We start from the raw sequence: 18,112 nt of genomic DNA, 5'->3' as shown, positions 1-18,112 counted from the left end.
TGCTACTAGGTTTCCCAATCTGTACTGCAGATGGGAACAGATATTCACGAGGAAAATACATGAAGTCGTCAGGCACCTGATAATTTGAAATTTAAAGTTTAGACGCCGCCCCCCCCCCCAACTCAGAATTAAACTTATTCTTAAATTGGGAGCCATGGCAAAACAGCTACTCCAAAACTATAAAGGTTCCAGTGGTTCCAGGAGTAGAAACAGAAATTTGGCTTTGAGCAGGCTCTGTTCTGAGAGGCATCACTTTCATCATTTGGAAGTAGAGCAATAGGGTAGTCCCAAATTAATCCAAATGTGGTATTAAAGTGTTGCATGGTAAATATCAATCTTTTTGTTTTAAAAATGACACACTTGGGATATTTTCAGGCCCCTGTGCTGCTTTGGTACATCTGCTGACAACTCCAGCTCAGAAGGGCTTCCCTGGTGGCTCAGATGGTAAAGAATCTGCCTGCAAAGCATGAGACCCGAGTGCGATCCCTAAAAAGTTTTCATGATCAAGTTTAGGGAGCGTTACAGCCATCTCTGTCTGTACCTATGTTCCTTTAGATTCACAGTGCACATCGGCATATTGAAGTCTTGAGATCTTGAGGTGAGAAGTCTGTTTTAACTTAAAGAAAGCCTTGCATGGAATTAACTGTTGGTGGAACCACTAACATCTCAAGGAACAACACTGGGAAATGATGGCTTGGACCACTGGTTCTCCAACTTTCTGACCCCAGGACCTCTTTACATTCTTCATTTACTGAGCCCCCCACCCCCACCCCTCTGCAAAGAGCTTTTGTTTATGACAGTTAAATCTGTCATTACTTTGCATATTAGGAAATTTTTAAAAAATTTAAAAAATACATTAGCTCAGACTTATGGTCAAGTTGAGACTGACAGGAACCAGATTCACCTCACCTCAAACAATCAAAAATAAAGACAAATTACATGAAAAAAAAAATACGATTTTGAGAACTGACAATAGGCAACAAAGGATAGTTAAGGGGAAAATGAGGTCAGCCTTGAGATTAGCAAGCTTATTACTCTTTTGACAGCTTCTGGGCTATAGTGCAAGGAGGGGGAATAATGAGGGAGCTGAAAGGCACCCCAAGTTGAGGAGGCAGAGCTGAGGGTCCGAGGGACCAAGGTAGCTAGAGTGGAAGGGGCTGCAGAGAGCTGCACAGAGCAAGAACCCCAGGCATTCGTAAAGCCCCGCCTAGCCCCCAACGTGAAGTCTCCAGCTGCGTTCTGGACTGAACCTGCGTGTGAGGTAATACTCAAGAGTATGGAAAAGCCATCTCAAAGGTTTAGACAGAACAGCGTACGGTGCTCATACAGAGCTGGGGATAGTGCCTGCTCTCACCAGTGAGCTCGGGAAGTGTGACTCGGAACTCTGGATGGAACACACAGTCTTGCTTCAGTAATGGGGAACAATTAACCCTAAACTGAACACTGCTCTGGCCCTGCCTTAAAAACCCCTGCTTATCAGCAAAACTTGAAAGGATCAAAGTTTCCAAATAATTGCATCCCAGAGCAATGCTCTGGAATTTCTACAGCAATAAAAAATACCCAGTACTCAGTTTCTAGTGTCTGGCATCCAATCAAAAATTACCAGGCATTTGCAGCAACATGGATGGATCCAGAGCTTGTCATACTGAGTGGAATAAGTCAGACAGACAAGGAAAAATATCATATGACATCCCTTATATGCAGAATCTAGAAAGAAATGATTCAAATTTACAAAACAGAAACAGACTCATAGATTTAGAGAAAGAACTTATAGTTGCTGGGGGTGGGAGGAAGGGCTAGTTAGGGAGTTCAGGATCCCCATGTACACACTGCCGTATTTAAAATGGATAACCAGCAAGGAGGGCCTAATGTACAGTATAGCAGAGGGAACTCTGCTCAATGTTATGTGACAGCCTGGATGAGGGGGAGGTTTGGGGAGAATGGGTACTTGTATATGTATGGATGAGTCCCTTTGCTGTCCACCTGAAACCATCACAACATTGTTAATTGGCTATACTCCAACATAAAAGTTCCAAAATAATTAAAAAAGTTAAATTTACCAAGCATGCAAAGAAGCAGGAAAATAGTTCATAATGATGAATAATAAAATCTATCAGAACCAACTGAGACCTGATATACACTGTGATAATTAGCAGGTAACAATATTAAAACAGCTAATTGTAACAGTATTCTATTTGGAAAGCATTAAGTAGTAATACGGAAGATGTAAAAACGGTTCAAATAAAGCATTGTAGGTGAAAACTATAATGTAGCAGATAAAAAAAATACACTGAATAGTCCTGATGACAGACTAGACAGTGCAGAAAAGAACTTAAGCGAACTTAAGAGAATTTTAATAAATGAATTATCACTGAGCCATAGGACAGTCTCAAATATGTGTAACTGCAGTCTGCTGAATGCGGGGGAAGAAAAATATTTGAAATGATGACTGAAAATTTTCCAAAGTTGATGAAAACTATAAAACTACAGATCCAAGAAACAGCATTAGTAGCAATGAGGCTTCCTAATGCTTTGGATGGAATAGTCCCTCTTTTTTAGTACTAGAAACACTGCCATGTATTAAAAAGCACTTACCAAGACGAGGGTAGGATGAAATGAGAGGATAGCACTGAAACACGCATATTACCATATGTGAAACAGATGACCAGTGCAAGTTGACGCATGAAGCGGGGCACCCAAAGCTGGTGCTCTGGGGCAACCCAGAGGGACGGGGTGTGGAGGGAGGTGGGAGGGGGTGCAGGACGGGGGACACATGTGCACCCGTGGCTGATTCATGTCAGTGTATGGCAAACCCACCACAATACTGTAAAGTAATTAGCCTTCAATTAAAATAAACATATTAATTTTTTAAAAAAGTATTTCCCAATACCAGTCTATTATCTGATGACAGAGATATTCTGGTAAAATTTATCTAAGCAAAACATTCATACTTCAATTCAAAGGCAAAACCTTTTCTAAGAGACACATATGATTTCCTTGAGTTGGTGACTTAGCTGACCTAGATCAAGGGACATTATGAATTTTCCACTTGGAATTACAGATTTTTCTATTTTAAAAGCCACATAAAGATATTTAAAACTCTTATACCAAAAATTTGATAAAATTTAAGGTTTACTTTCTGACTTGAAGCTAATGTTTCTTGCCCGGGTATGTACTTGTTTCTAATCATCTCCATAAACTCTTAGAACCAGACATTCACATCACAGGTGCAAGCTACCAATCTGGGAAGGACCAGGGGATCCACTCAAGAAGATAATAAAGAGAAAAGGACCTAACCAGAGTGACAGGGGAGGGCTTACTGTACAACTTCCTTTTGTATTTGTACTTGTTTAAAATATTATTACGTGAGTTCTAATAGCTCTGGAGGCATTACTTTCGATACAGTAAAATAATTATGAAATGAGTATTAGGCCAATCTATTTGTTTAATACCATGGGGTTCTCAATTAAACCGTAAACAATCATGTGATCAGCAGGAAAGGATTGTTCCATATTTTTTGCTTTGTAAATTCCCAAATAAAGCTTTCCTTGTCATGCAGAGTTTCTCAAGTAACTGAGAGCAATGTTTCATAGGTTTCCCATATTTTACTAGAGTCTTTAGACACACTTACATTTAAATCTTGGGGATTCATACAGTTCCTGAGAATCCTAGTTAACTCTATGGAATCTAAAATTCTTAAAGAAAAATATACTCTCTTATTTTAAAAGAATTAATTACAAACACGCACATATACACACATGCACAGAATGAAAGTTGTGTTTGTCTTAACAATACTACCACCTTCTACTTTTGCCAATTTCTAGTTTTGCCACTTGATTCCTAGTTGACCCAGATATAAACATACAGAATAACGTTTTCGTATCACAGGTACCAGGATCAGCAGTTCATCAATCTTTTGAAGTGAACTGAGCAAAATAACAAACACACACACACTTAAGAGTCAATATTTATTCTGATTAATATTTTACAAAATTTTGACAGATTTTAATTTATGTAAGGAGAGCTAATTTATTAAACACTTTACAGGTTTTTCTTTCCACAGAATAACACGTTAAGTAGCAAAATAATACTTGGCACAGTTATAAATAAAGAATATAAAATAAAAATATTCATAGCTTAAGTATAATAATGATGCTGTTTTATGCCTATTAATATTTCAAATGAATTCCTGGGAACAAGAGAAATAAGGAAAAAAATTCCAAAGAAGTAATTCATGTTTAGAGCTGAGAAGTAAGTTCTTATTTGCTAAAAGTATCCAATTAAGCTGATATGAACTATTCCTCAAAGGGTCACCCTTATACACAACTTTAGAATGGGGTTAAACTGGTTCCAAACGTTAGGACCTATAAAACCCTCAGAAGGTACGCTGCTGCATAGTTGGCTCCTGACCATCTGACCATTTCTGAGTTATAGATTTCACTGGTGCTGAGATGGTTTAGTGCTAAAGCATTAACATTGCTAATATTTTCCATGTATACATCTACAGGTTTTTTTTTCTATTTAACTGAAAGACATTTCTTTCACACTTAAAAGAATATTGTACCATAAAGAAAGAACATGGTAACAACACTCTCATTCAAACTCTGAGAAAACCACCATTGTATTTGACTGTTAATAAAAAATGTTTCGATAAAAATTGCAACTGAGTCTTCATGTGAAGTGGCTCAAAATACAAAAAATTAAAACAAATTCTAGCCTTTTATAAATAACTTTGAATTTAAAAAGTATCTAAAATTTCCCCCAATCAGTAGTCAAAACTAGCAGAGGCATTTGTAAAGTTATCCAATTGTGTGCACTCTATGACAAAACGGCACGGTGCCATTGCCACCCCACACCCATCTCTTCCCTTCTCAAAAATAAAGCACGTATGCCAATTTTCTAATATTAAAACACTCACATACACTAAGTGATCTTTTTGATGTATGACTTATGGTCAAAGAAACTACTATATAAAAATGGTACTTGGAAATACTGAACGTCAACTATATACATTTCGCTGCTCCTCTTACTAAGGCAAGGGGCGGGTTTACCACTAGATTGCTTTAATACCTGTAATCTGCATTTTACAGAGAATACTAATTTTACCAAGCATCAGACATGCAGTGAACTTGCAGGGTATAATGCCTATTAACAGCAGTATTGAACATCACTAGAAGCTCATTAGTTATCTCCCTTTTCTTTTTGGTTGGATAAAATGAAATGAGCAGCTTTAAATACACGAACACATAGAGACACAAAGAGCAAACTATTCGATAAATTATTTATATACAGATACACAAGCTTTACACTGGTCTAGGATCTGCCATCAGTCTGGCCACCCTCTTCCCACTCTCCCCTGGCCTATCCCCTCTCACACGTTTCCCACAGGTTGCTTGAACCACAGTTTGCTACAGCACTTAAAGAGGACTACACCAAGTCTCACTGTGTAAACAATATTTGTGGAAGCAGTGACTAACAGTTCACCATGAGAGTATGGAAATGCTGCAACAAAAATTGATCAGTGCATCATGTTTAACAATTAGAAAATCTTTCTGAAATTGTTTCAGACAGCATTAACAAATTTCAAAACATTCAACGCTGGGAAAACTGAAACAACCTTAGAGATAAATTCTTTGATAGGTCATTTTTTAAAAACCAGAATATACCATTAGCTTTTCTTTTATTCACGTCTATTATGTACAGAAATCATGCTCCAACTTTAGCTAGACTCCCATTATTTTGTCTATAATTTATTTTTGCAGTATATCCGTTTATCTCTATTACTGAGAATTTTGCATTAACTTGAAAATAGCTCAACTCTTAAAAATTGGACTATTTGCACATCAAATTAAATTCTAATTTATGCTTTACTGGATAGTGTGTGCTAGTATACATTCTATGAGGTGCATCATGCACTTAGTAGGGCTTTTAAGTTGAACAAAATAACATGACTTACTATACTCATGCAAGTGCTTTATTATCAGACCATAAAACCTTAGAGCAAGGTTACTACAAATTATTTCACTGAACTAGAAATATATCAGCACTTCAACAGCTGATAGCAATAAAATATTGTTAGCACATTTTTTTGGTGAACATTATTTTCCCGTGCCTCTGAAGACACATTACAGTAGATCCCTAATAAAACCACATGATTTTCATCACAGTATTTACATGTACATTCTAACACGTACATAATACTAGTCTGAATCAATTTAAGACAACTCTCTTGGAATTAAATGCAATACTAATAGTAGATTGCATTATAAAATTTAGCTGTATACCATAAATTTAGTTTTAGCTAGACTCGAACATTTCTGATCAGTAAACCACGTCTGTCAACAGAGTAAGTTCGTTCTTTCCTCATGAAAAATGTTATGAGAACAAAACCAAAAAGCTGTATATGTTGTGAATTCCCACATTAAGAACCATTGAAATTCTTTTTAAGATCTTTATTCTTCCCAGAAGTGGCAGTGTGTTCTGTCCATGTTTACCTTCGTTAATAAAAGTGTTGAAAAAAAGACTGTAAAGTTCACTGTTAGCCCTACATATAGCATGCTATTTGTTCAAAGGATGTGGATTCGAGTGTGAGAGAGACACGGACAGACACAATTTTCAGGCACCACTCAGCAATATGCTTCAAAGGATAAAGATGTTGCTACACGAGCTGGTACCCAGATCCTGATATTTGGTCATATTCTATTGTATACTGCCTGGTCCAGTCCACGATAACAGGACGAAAGAGGCCACAGCATCGAAATTCAAAGAAGTCTATAATATTCCTTACACATCCATGGCTAAACACCCCCCGGCAACAAAACAAAACAAAACACAGAAACAAACAGAAAACAGAAAAAGAAAAAAATAGTCTATTAGTATAGTAACTTAATATGAGTTTAACATAATTTTAATGTTAAATATATTTTTTCCAAACTTAAATACTCAGATTTTTTGTCAGAAAGAATCTGCTTATAACTCTAAGATATGTATACATTCATGTTTCTTCAGAGCTCTGACAACACTGATTTTTCTCTTGTGCTTATAACATGGGTTACGCTATTATATTTTAAAGTTATTCAAACATCCATCTCTCATTCCTATGTAAAATAAAAATTTTCATAAAACCTTTCCTTGACTGGTAGTTCTTTGGCAAGGAGACAAACTATATCCAAAACTGAGAAAGTAAAAGACAAAATAAATATAAAATAGCATAAATGTGAGAGTGTACCTAAGAGTAACAATTTAAAAAAAGAAATGTCAAGGGAAGTTCCTGGAATTTTAGAATTCAAGAATTTTAGAAACTTCAAGAATACCTTTGGAAAAGCAGTTAGTTTTACACATTATGTAATTATTATGCCAATGGGAGAATTCTCAAAACTGTTCAACTGGCTCTATTATTTTTTCTTTTAAAGATCTGCGTGCTTTCCAAAAGCATGCAACAATTAACAGCACCACAAAAGCTTGAAGGTAGCAGACAATTTGTTTGAGTAAAACTCAAAAAGTTTTAAATATTTCATATTATTAGGAAACTACTGTTTAACTCCAAACCGAATGCAAATTTCAAAATATATACATATATAAATAAAAGAATAGTACAATCTCTTCAATAAATGGTGTTGGGGAAACTGAACAGTCACATGCAAAAGAACTAAACTGAACCACTATCTTACACTATATACAGAAATTAACTCAAATGGGTTAAGACCTGAATTTATGAACTGAAAACAGAAAACAGAGATGTAAGCTCCTTGACGTTAGTCTTGGTGATGAATTTTTGAATCTGACACCAACAGCAAAGGTAACAAAAGCAAAAATAGATGAGACGACATTGAACTAAGAAGGTTCCGCCCAGCAAAGAAAACCACCAACAAAATGAAAAGGCAACCTACTGAACGGGAGGAAACACCTGCAAATCATATATCTGATAAAAGGCTGATATCCAGATTATATAAAGAACTCACACAACTCAAAAGAAAAAAGCAAATAATCCAACTAAAAACAGACAATCTGAATAGACTGATGGCCAAGAGACATGAGAAGACATTCAACGTTACACTAATTGTTAGAGAAATGCAAATCAAAACCACCATGAGACAGATACTGCCACATACTTGTTAGAATGGCTATTATCAAAAAGATAGGAAAGCAAGAGTCGGGGAGGATACAGAGAACCCTGTGCACTGCTGGTGGGGACATAAATCGGTGCAGCTACTACAGAAAACAGTATGGAGGTTCCTCAAGAATTAAAAACAGGACCACCATACGATTCAGCAATTCCACTTCTGGGTACTTATCCAAAGAAAATGAAAACACTAGCTTGAAAAGATATATATGCACCCAACGTGTTCCCTGCAGCATTATTTACAACAGTCAAGATATGGTAACAGTCTAAGCATCCATCGATGGATGAATGGTTTTTTTAAAAAATGTGATACACACACACAATCAAACAAAATCCAGCCACTGTAAAGAAAAAGGAAATCCAGCCATTGGCAATGACATGGATGGACCCTGAGGGCACTATACGTGAAGTCAGCAAATATGACATTATCTCACTCACTTTGAATATAAACAAACCTGAGCTCAGAGATACAGAGAACAGACTGTGGAGGCCAGAGACTGGGAGTGGGGGCAGGCAAATGTGTAAGGAGGTTCAGAACATACAGACTCCCAGTTCTGTATAAGGAGCCCTGGGAGTGCAACGTAGAGCATGCTGACGACAGTCTGTGTCCTACTGCACGTTTGAAAACCGCTGAGAACAGATCTTACAAGTTCTCATGACAAGAAAAAGTTTTCCAACTATTTATGGGGACAGATGTTAACTAGATTTTAATGGTGATCACTTTGCAATGTTCACAAACATCAAGCCATTATGTTGTACACTTCAAACCAATATAATGTTGTATGTCAATTACACTTAAAGTTAAAAAGAAAAAAGAAAATTAGGTGTGTGGAAATTTTTATGTCATTCAAACAGCAAATAAAATAAGTAATCTGGGACTTCCCTGGTGGTCCAGTGGCTAAGAATACACGCTCCCAATGCAGGGGGCCTGGGTTTGATCCCTGGTCAGGGAACCAGATCCCACATGCTGCAACTCAGAGTTCACATGGTGCAACTAAAGATCCTGAGGATCCAGTACAGGCAAATAAACAAATAAACATTAAAAAATAATATGTAATCTGAAGCAAAAAGGAGCTGCCCGAGAGTCTAAGAAATTTCCCTAAAGAACGAATTTCAAGCAATTGTATTTCTAAAAATCTTATTTCAATTTTCTTGATACATTCATTTTTGAATGAAAATGTATAAATTGATGGAAATGTTAAAGAACAAATACTAAATGTTAGTAGGTCAATGAAGTTTGAATTGTATAATTAAAGGGAAAGGTGAAATCTTTGTATTTATGTTTTACAAGCTATTTTATACATGGCTAAGTAAAAGAAATATTCCCTATTTCCTATCTTATTGCCACTTTAAAAGAAAATACTTCTCTTTGATGTACTCATTAGATATTTGCTTAGTTTAGTTAGTAAGGAATTTCTTGAAGGAACTTCAAGAGAAAATATTAAATCCACAGAAATGTACGTACTTGAATGGACTTTCAATAGATGTTGTTGTGACTTTAAAGTGCTTGTACCTCCTGGCATTCATTCTTTCATTTGTAGTAATACCTAAACATGATATCTAAGAGGCAAAAGAAAGCAAACCATTAAGTCTCTGAATATTTAATATAAAATAAATGAAAATTAATTCCCAGGATTAGGATGGAAAAAAAAATGATGAAGTCTGTTTTTGGTTTTCCGTCAGGAGACATCAAGCTAATGTACAAGAGATCATCTGTCTCTATGAAAAGCAGCTAGTTAAATAGAGAAATAATTTTTAAACAGGTTACCTGGCATTGTGTATGTGGAGAGATGGACATTATGTACATACTTCTACTCCATCAGCTCCTTTAAGCAGGAGATTTTTTAAAAATCCTAATTAAAAGGAAAGGGCTTCCCAGGTGGCTCAGTGGTAAAGAATCCACCTGCCAATGCAGGAGATGCAAGAGATGCAGGTTTGAACCCTGGTCAGGAAGATCCCCTGAAGAAGGAAATGGCTACCCATTCCAATACTCTTGCCTGGAAAATTCCATTGGGTAAAGTAACCTGGTGGGCTACAGTCCATGGGGTTGCAAAGAGTCAGATATGACTGAGCACACACAGAGAAAATCCATGTGTATCAGTTTTATTAATTAAATTAAGAAAAAAAGTCTTAATTAAATTAACTTTAAAAATTAAGTTAAAAAAACCTCTTGAATAAATACTGATATCTGCAGGTAATAAAATATTACTATTAAAACACATACAAAATTAATGGCACCATTAATCTAAGCTCACAGTATGTAAATCAGCAAAGACAGAAACAATAAGCTTTGTTAAGAGTAGTACTGAGAGTCAGAAGTTCCTAATGGAGATGGAGGAGAGGTGGAAAGACAGAGGGAAGAAGAAAGGAACAGCAAACTGAAAATTTTAACTCTTGAAAGAATTTTAATTATTGAAAAGTAGGAGTGGTTATAAAGAGGATACACTATCGTCTTTTAAGCAAGGAGTGAATTTTTAAGAGTTCTCGGCACACTAAAGAATAACTCATTTGCACATACCTGATACATTTGACACATGAGTAATACAGCCACCCACATGAAATGGAAAACACTGTTCAGAAACATCCAGAACATCCAAGGTGAGCAGGTGGCAATTTGAGTAATGTATGTCCAAAATCCATCCTTGGTGTAGCTGGTCTCACAGTGCAGTCCCCAGTCTAAAATCAGAGCACAGGTACTCAGATTTACTTGACAATCATCCAAGCCCCTTGTGGGTGATTTTGTGGTAGGTACCACTTAGAAAACATGACCTAAGAATTAAATTAAATTTAATTTAATTTAACTGATGACTCTCAATGCAAGTATTTTTGTACTCATAAATAATTCCCTTATCCCCTAATGAAAAAACATAAAGAACAGAAAGCAGCAGCCAACCTTAAAAACAAACAAGCCTGTCCTGTAACAACAGTTTTTATCTGACTGGTACTGCATACATAGAATATATAAAAACACGTCCTTTATACAAAGATAAGGTGATATATACATGTGAGACTTCTTTGGAGGGAAGGCATATAATACAAGATCACCTTGGGAAGGAGAGCTTTTTCCAAAACAAAATTTACTCAGAGAGCCGCTGCCAAAAAGAACTGATGTTATTGCTGGACTATGCTCTTTCTTAGGGGTGTTGGACTGCCAGAAATTAGGTAAAGATCTCTGATCAAAACTTTCTCTCTGTTCATCTCTATTTGAGGAACTAGCCTCCTTTTTCATTATGGTATTAATAATAAATATTCTTAATATCTGTGGGAGTAGGAAGACTAGGAAATCATCCAAGACTTATTTTCAAGTCAGTATCTAATACGTCTTCACGCTAAGTACCAACAAGCCCTGAAGGACAGTAATATTTTCATTCAAATTCTTTCTGTTCTCAGTGCAATAAAAGCCTATTATTTCTTCTAAAATACTAAACCATATAATCAGTGAATGATAACTTATTTTTAACCTTTTAAATATTCTCCAATAGACAATAATTATACCTTACTCTTCAAAATATTTCAAGTTCTGTGAAAACTGAACTTCAACTATATTTTCCCAGCTGTTTGATAAGAAAGAGCAATTAGCATAATCAAAAAATTTACAAACTACTAAAGTAAAGCAAGCATGCAATGTGAAAAATCTTGGTGTATTTTACCCAGAAGCTTTTCAAAGCCTATTAAAAGATAATTAACTGATACTTCTGTTGCTTATACTCTACTGAATATGTTTGATAGTTCTCTACTATTTTTTCATTGTAGTGAATTGCCTCAGTTAAAAGACATTTGTCTTTATCGTATTTTTTATTAATATGGTAAAGCATAAGTTTGCAACATTTGCTTTAAGAAGATAAAAGGTACTAACTGTACTCACAAGAAATACAACCATAAATCATCCAGCAGATCATAAAAAGCAAGAAGAACAGGTAGCCCATAAAGTATCTATGGTTGCCTGCACCTAGAGAACAAAACAGAAGCAATTTCTTCCAGCTAAGAAGAAACAACCAGACACATACTTAGAGATGAGGTTGAGGTGGGGAAATGCCATGAAAAGTGGATACACATTGGACAATAATCACATACGTTATTTTATAAAATGATCATCGAGAAAACAGTTGTTTTAATGAAAGGCTTTAAATAAAAGAATGCTCACAATTACACACAAAGATGTAGTGACTGCAGTGAAATGCATTCTGAAGTCAAAAGTCTTAATGAACCAACAATCACAATATTGAGCTTTGATTCCACTGTGTGTTTTGAGGTTTAAACAACCCTATTTTATCTTTACTTTTATAAACTTTATAATCCAGCTTTTTAAAGGTTTCTCTCCAGGAGTCATACAATCTTTGTAACATCTCCCAACTGTCCCTCATAAAATCTCCATGGTCATCTCTCAGGCCACTTAGTCCACTTCCTTAGACTGTGCCGTTCTCAACACTGAGGTATGCAGAGTTCTTATCTGTCATTTTTCTTTGCCTCTGTACATAGCAATCTTGTAGCAATTTTTAATTGTCTAACTTTCTCTAGTTTAACTAAAAGACAACACAAGCTGCCTCTTGACCGATTTCACTGTTGTCCAATGGAGAAAACAAGAAAGAGGAGGCACCACAGAGAACTGATAAAGAAATTATATCAGTCTTTCCTAGACACTGATTTTATGATGTCTTTCCCCTCTCTCACAGCTGAGCTGATGTACCGCCAACAAGGAAATAATTAGGGGAACGAGGGGTGTTGTGTGGTGCAAGAACGAAGCTTCTACATCTACTTTAATATTGTACTCCATTAGTTACCTAGAGCAATATAAATCAACAATATATTTAGAAATCACTAGTAAAACTTACCTACACAGTTCCCCACCCATGGGCAATGATGGTCGAATTTCGCTATACAGCGGTTGCACACACCACAGTGTTTGGACCTTACTGGTTTCCGTATCTGTCAACAGGCATGTGAAAAGATTACAAAAGGCACTGGACCTAAGACAGAAAAGCTGAACATTTTCTCAGAATACAATTATGAAAAAGACAAGGTTTCCAAAAGAATAGATCCAATCAAAAATCATTCTTGTTTAATAAAATTTCAACTGCAACAACAAAGATGCCAAAGGCTACACTAAAATATAAACCTGCTGTGTGGACAGTCAAACAAACACACACAAACTCCTAAGGTGGGGCAGAACCATCAATTTACAAAAATAAGAATCAAATACCAATCTGTTATTGCAGTGAATGTTACTATATTTAATTCAAAACCCTGAAATTCCTCAAATATCACTATTTTGGCTTCTTAATGAAAATCTATCATAGTGAATGATACTGGTTGCTGCTTAATAAAATGACTGTTCCTTAGTAACAGGAAGGTCGTTAGAAGTGAATAAAAGCAGCTCTTAAAATTCAAATCATTAATGTCTTCCCAGAGTTAACATATCTAGCAAAAAAACAAAACAAACAACCCAGTAAGTGCTCGCATCTTTCAGAGCCTCCTTGGATCTCAGATTAAGGTACAGCATTTTTCCCTGCTGAACTGCAAGACCATTATCTAAGAAAATACAACATGCTTGTGAAGTTTAGGCAGTCCCTGTTTGTTCTAAAAAACAAAAAATACATTATACAGCTCCTGACAGGCAATAAAGAATTCATTTTCATGATGCCTTCTGTTTTAAATGTTGTGAAATGATTTTCTCTCCATTACTCTAAAGCGGTCAAGTGAATATAAGAACTCATTAGTGATCTTCAAAGAGCTGTTAGTCCCAACGCTGGATACATGACAAGAGCTAGAGGAAAAACACTTGCTAGAAGCAAATTTCATAATACCCCTCACTGGTGGTTCAACAAAAGCACTGTCATTTCCCCAGCACTCTCCATAAGGTTCTACATGATTCTGAGGGCACTAAGAAAAAGGCATAGGTGCATTATGTGGCTCTTACATGTACTAAAATAATCTGTGGACCCAAGAAAAGGCTAAGTTATTCTTCACCACAGATGTGAGACTAAATCTATCAGCAGAAAGAAGTAGGATAGATCAAACAACTTCTACCCTAACTTGCAGCTCTCAGCTAAGTCTCCTCTTTGAGCAACAGTTATGAAGGGATTCTGCACAAAAACTGACACAAGCAATTCATTTTGAGGAAATTCTGATTTACGTATGTCTTCTCACCTATTTGTCAAAGTGAAGGATATCCATATAATTACAAATACCTCTGTCAATTTGAATCATTTTATAACACAACATGCTCTTGATTTTACAATACCAAATTATCTATCCAGAACTACAGCTTATCTTAACATAAAACATAATGAAAACATTTATGCTATAATGACAAAAGTAGTCTTGTTCTTGCCATCAGGTATTTACTTAACAATGAAACTGTACTGAGCAACTCTATGTAAAACAATCTGTTTGACATATGGCAAAAACATCAGCAATGTATACTTGACTTTGTGGAACAGAATAATATGTTCATAGAATAGTAGAATATAAAAATGTTCTAAACATTAAGAATACAATTCTACAAATCACCCGTTGTAAAGCACAGAAACAAAAATCTTTTTAAAGCATGTTTTAAAATACAAAAGAATCAGTACTCTAAAGTTGTTACCCAAAATAAAGCAGTATAGTGAAAATCCAAAATCATAACTGTTTGTCAAAGAATGTTAAGTCAAACTTAAAAGAATCTTTAGAACTAGAGCTTAGTTTCAAAAACTCATTCCAGAATCCTCAACTAAGTCGATTATTTCATTATTATTAAGATGTTAGTTCAGTTGTAGTGTATAACTTACAGGTATAAAAGACCATATAGTTTCAAGCAATGATTTGGGGACATTCCCATCTCCGTACAGAGAAACATGGTTTACTCAGGCACACTATATGCCACAGAAACGCTGTGGCAGTCCATACATTTTCCACAGGAACTAATCACAAAAATCTAGCAGAAAATCACCAAAACACAAAACCGTACTATTACCTATGACCTGGCTGAATATGATAACTTTTACTGTCAATGATAAAAGAGTGCTCTGATTTGCATAAAGACTCTAACACAGATGGATAACTGCTCTGATGTTGTCTTACAGATTACCTAATTTCCCATCATGGCCTTTAAACATAAGAAACTAGGATAACAGCATATTAGGGAATCAGTCAACTTTTGATTTAAATACTTTATTAATTAGTTTTTTGTTGAATTACATCCTGAGAAAAAAAGAATGAATACAAATGAAGGGCAACACTGAGTCGGAAATGCAGTTAAGGTATAACATCAGGGGGAACAAGAACACTGGGAAGAAGGTATCTTTTCACCATCTTTCCTCCTGTCCCATGATCTAAAAGCCTTCTGGCTGGGGGATCATGAAATGTGCTCAGTGAAAGACACTGTCCTGGTTTCCCAAACTCTCTATGCTATGCCACTGCTGAGGGAAAAGGAGAGAGGGAAGAAAAAGAAAAAAATACTACCAAACAGGTACTGCAGAATATACTGAGGTCCAGACTTCCTGTCTCTGCAAGTTCAACTATTGTCTGTGAATTAAAAAAAAAAAAAAAAACACAAAAACTTCATTCAAAACAGAATATTCATCAACTACTGTTCCATCAATATGAGTATTAATACACACTACTAAATATAGATAACCAACAAGGACCTACTGCACAGCACAGGGAAGTATACTCCATATTTTGTAATAAACTATAAGGGAAAAGAATCTGAAAAAGAATATTTTATTTCTCAGATTACATATATAAAACTCAGTGATTCGGTTATACACAACTCAATCATTGTGCTGTACACCCAAAACGAAAACAACACTGAAAACCAACTATACTCAATAAGAATATTTATATGAGTATCAACAAACACACATTTAGTTTTAACCAAGGTTTTCAGCTGAAAATAATAAATTTCTTCACTTACTTCTGTTATTTTACTATAATTTGAATACAGAAATTTTATTGGATATATGAATGAAGCAACCCTAAACTTAACGGGAATAAAACTAAATTATGTAAGAACTAGTCTGCATGGGTTTTGATGATTAAGAGATAAATGTAAACCTGAATCCAAAAAAGACTCGACTCTTCAGAGCTAGACTATGACTTAAGAAAACCTGGCAAATCAATTAGCAGTAAATGTCTGAAGAATACCGGAATGTAAGAGCAGCGTTCTTTATGCAGCATAGAGAGGGGTAGACTGTAAGAAACTGCTAGTGTTTTCATCAACTGTGGATAGAATAACTCATCAGGATTTGTTCTGTTTTCAGGGACTGGGTTAAACAACTCTTAAAATAATTTAACTGCCTCTGGTCTAATTCTCTACTTAACACGACCTCTTTGGATTATAAATTCGGCTTCCTAAGTACCTGGGCCATAGATGAGGGGTGCCCTGGATCATATATACAAATATGTTAGCTATTAGAACAATTTACCTATACTATCAACCAGTTTTCTGGCCTTCTAGTTTACATGGTCTTTTAACAAGCATTTATTTAATGAATGCAAATTTATTTGCTGAAGCTTTACAGAGATGTTTAAAATACTGTATTAGTCCCTCAAAACAATCATAATCCTTAGAAAGGAGAGAAACGTGAAATTTTAAAGTGCCATTTTAAAATGTCATGGAAGTGTAAGGCCAGGCATCTCAAGAGCACCAACTCTATACATAATCTCAGATTGGTTTGAAATTCCCAGTTTCTTTGTACTCTCGTATCTGCTAAAAATACTGATAATCTGGCAATAAAACACATGTAACTAGTTAGGTTGTATCTTGCTACCTTTTTCTTTTGTTCTTCTGTGGCTTTAATAATCCCTGGATCTGATTTCCAAGATTTCCCAAAATTGTAGAAAAGTGCAATACTGTTGGCAAGGAATGGAAGATGGATAAATAGAAAATTGAGATGTGCCTAAAGTTAAGGAATCTAAAGAAGCAATGAAAACTAGTTATTACTATAGGTAAACTTATAATCTGTAAGGTTTTATCACACATACAAAGAAACCTAGAAAAAAGTACAAGATGGTTTATTACATCAAAATGAATTCCATCTATACATGCTAGCCTATTACATCACAACAAATACATTTTCCATTGTGCTCATAAGTAAACGCAAAAAACGTCAACTGCTTACAAATTTTAAATCACGTAGGGTAAGTTTATCTGACACTTTTTTAAAGTCAGTGAATACATTATTTTTAAATGATCATTACTTCTTTTGACAAAAACGAGGGACGTCTCATGTCCAAAGTAATTAGCATATCACTTTATCTATATTCATTAAAATCTACCAAACATTTAGATATCATACCCATATATTTAGAAGATTGTTTTTACATTCTCTTCATTGCCATTTTTTCCCACATTCAAGTTGACTTTAATTTTAGAAAAAGTATTTATAAACTTGCTTAAAACAGAAATACTATCTTTGGTTACATTTTCCTTCCTAATAAAAACATAATAAATGTACCAGGCATTTATAAATGTTAAGTGAAGAATCAAAGACTATTTTCAATAACACTGGGAAAAATAAAGCAATGTTGCTAGAGCAACACATTTTTGAGGCACAAAACACACCATTTCCAAGATTTAACACAGGTATAAAAGCTGTCCACGAAAGTGCCCGTGAGAATGGTGCCGTCCCTCTACCAGGAAAGAAAGGAAAGGCCTCTCACAGAAGTCTGGGATGGACGCTGATGACAGGCGTCTGTTCACATGCTGACTGCACTAACCGTTCACGCCCACCCATCCTCCCACACGTCTGCGGGCCACACTCCCACCAACTGACTGCCGCAGCCCAGATCTTTGACTTGTTATTCTTCACAAATGTACTATTGGTCTAAAAGGCATGGAGATTCCTACTCTGCTCATTTGTTAGGTCTTCATTATTTATGAAGACCCCTAAGTACATGTTAAAAAAAAAAAAGATTTAGTAAAACATGTATGCTAGGAATTCCCTGGTAGTCCAGGGGTTAGGACTCCACACTCTCTTTGCCAAAGGCCTGGGTTCAATCCCTGGT

The 18,112-nt window shown here is 35.6% G+C and overlaps 1 protein-coding gene across 2 annotated transcripts in view; it reads right to left on the bottom strand.

Annotated features, from left to right (window-relative positions):
- Nucleotides 1-3,954: 3,954 nt before the first annotated feature.
- Nucleotides 3,955-18,112, bottom strand: part of ZDHHC17 (zinc finger DHHC-type palmitoyltransferase 17) — a 100,478-nt gene continuing 86,320 nt past the window's right edge. Inside the window, exons 11-17 of one of the 2 annotated variants that reach the window (NM_001206069.1) lie at nucleotides 16,876-17,000; nucleotides 15,566-15,628; nucleotides 12,955-13,048; nucleotides 11,988-12,071; nucleotides 10,641-10,798; nucleotides 9,588-9,682; nucleotides 5,998-6,797 (exon numbers count right to left, since the gene is read on the bottom strand). In NM_001206069.1, coding sequence (NP_001192998.1) covers nucleotides 6,659-6,797; nucleotides 9,588-9,682; nucleotides 10,641-10,798; nucleotides 11,988-12,071; nucleotides 12,955-13,048; nucleotides 15,566-15,628; nucleotides 16,876-17,000 — 758 coding nt within the window. In that variant the 3' untranslated portion in view covers nucleotides 5,998-6,658. Of the gene's footprint in view, nucleotides 6,798-9,587; nucleotides 9,683-10,640; nucleotides 10,799-11,987; nucleotides 12,072-12,954; nucleotides 13,049-15,565; nucleotides 15,629-16,875; nucleotides 17,001-18,112 lie in introns of both variants that reach the window. The other variant, XM_010804732.4, reaches the window with a different exon arrangement.

Source organism: Bos taurus, chromosome 5 (assembly GCF_002263795.3).
Source record: "Bos taurus isolate L1 Dominette 01449 registration number 42190680 breed Hereford chromosome 5, ARS-UCD2.0, whole genome shotgun sequence".
NCBI classification, from domain to species: Eukaryota; Metazoa; Chordata; class Mammalia; order Artiodactyla; family Bovidae; genus Bos; species Bos taurus.
This window is presented reverse-complemented; position numbering and strand designations above follow the sequence as displayed.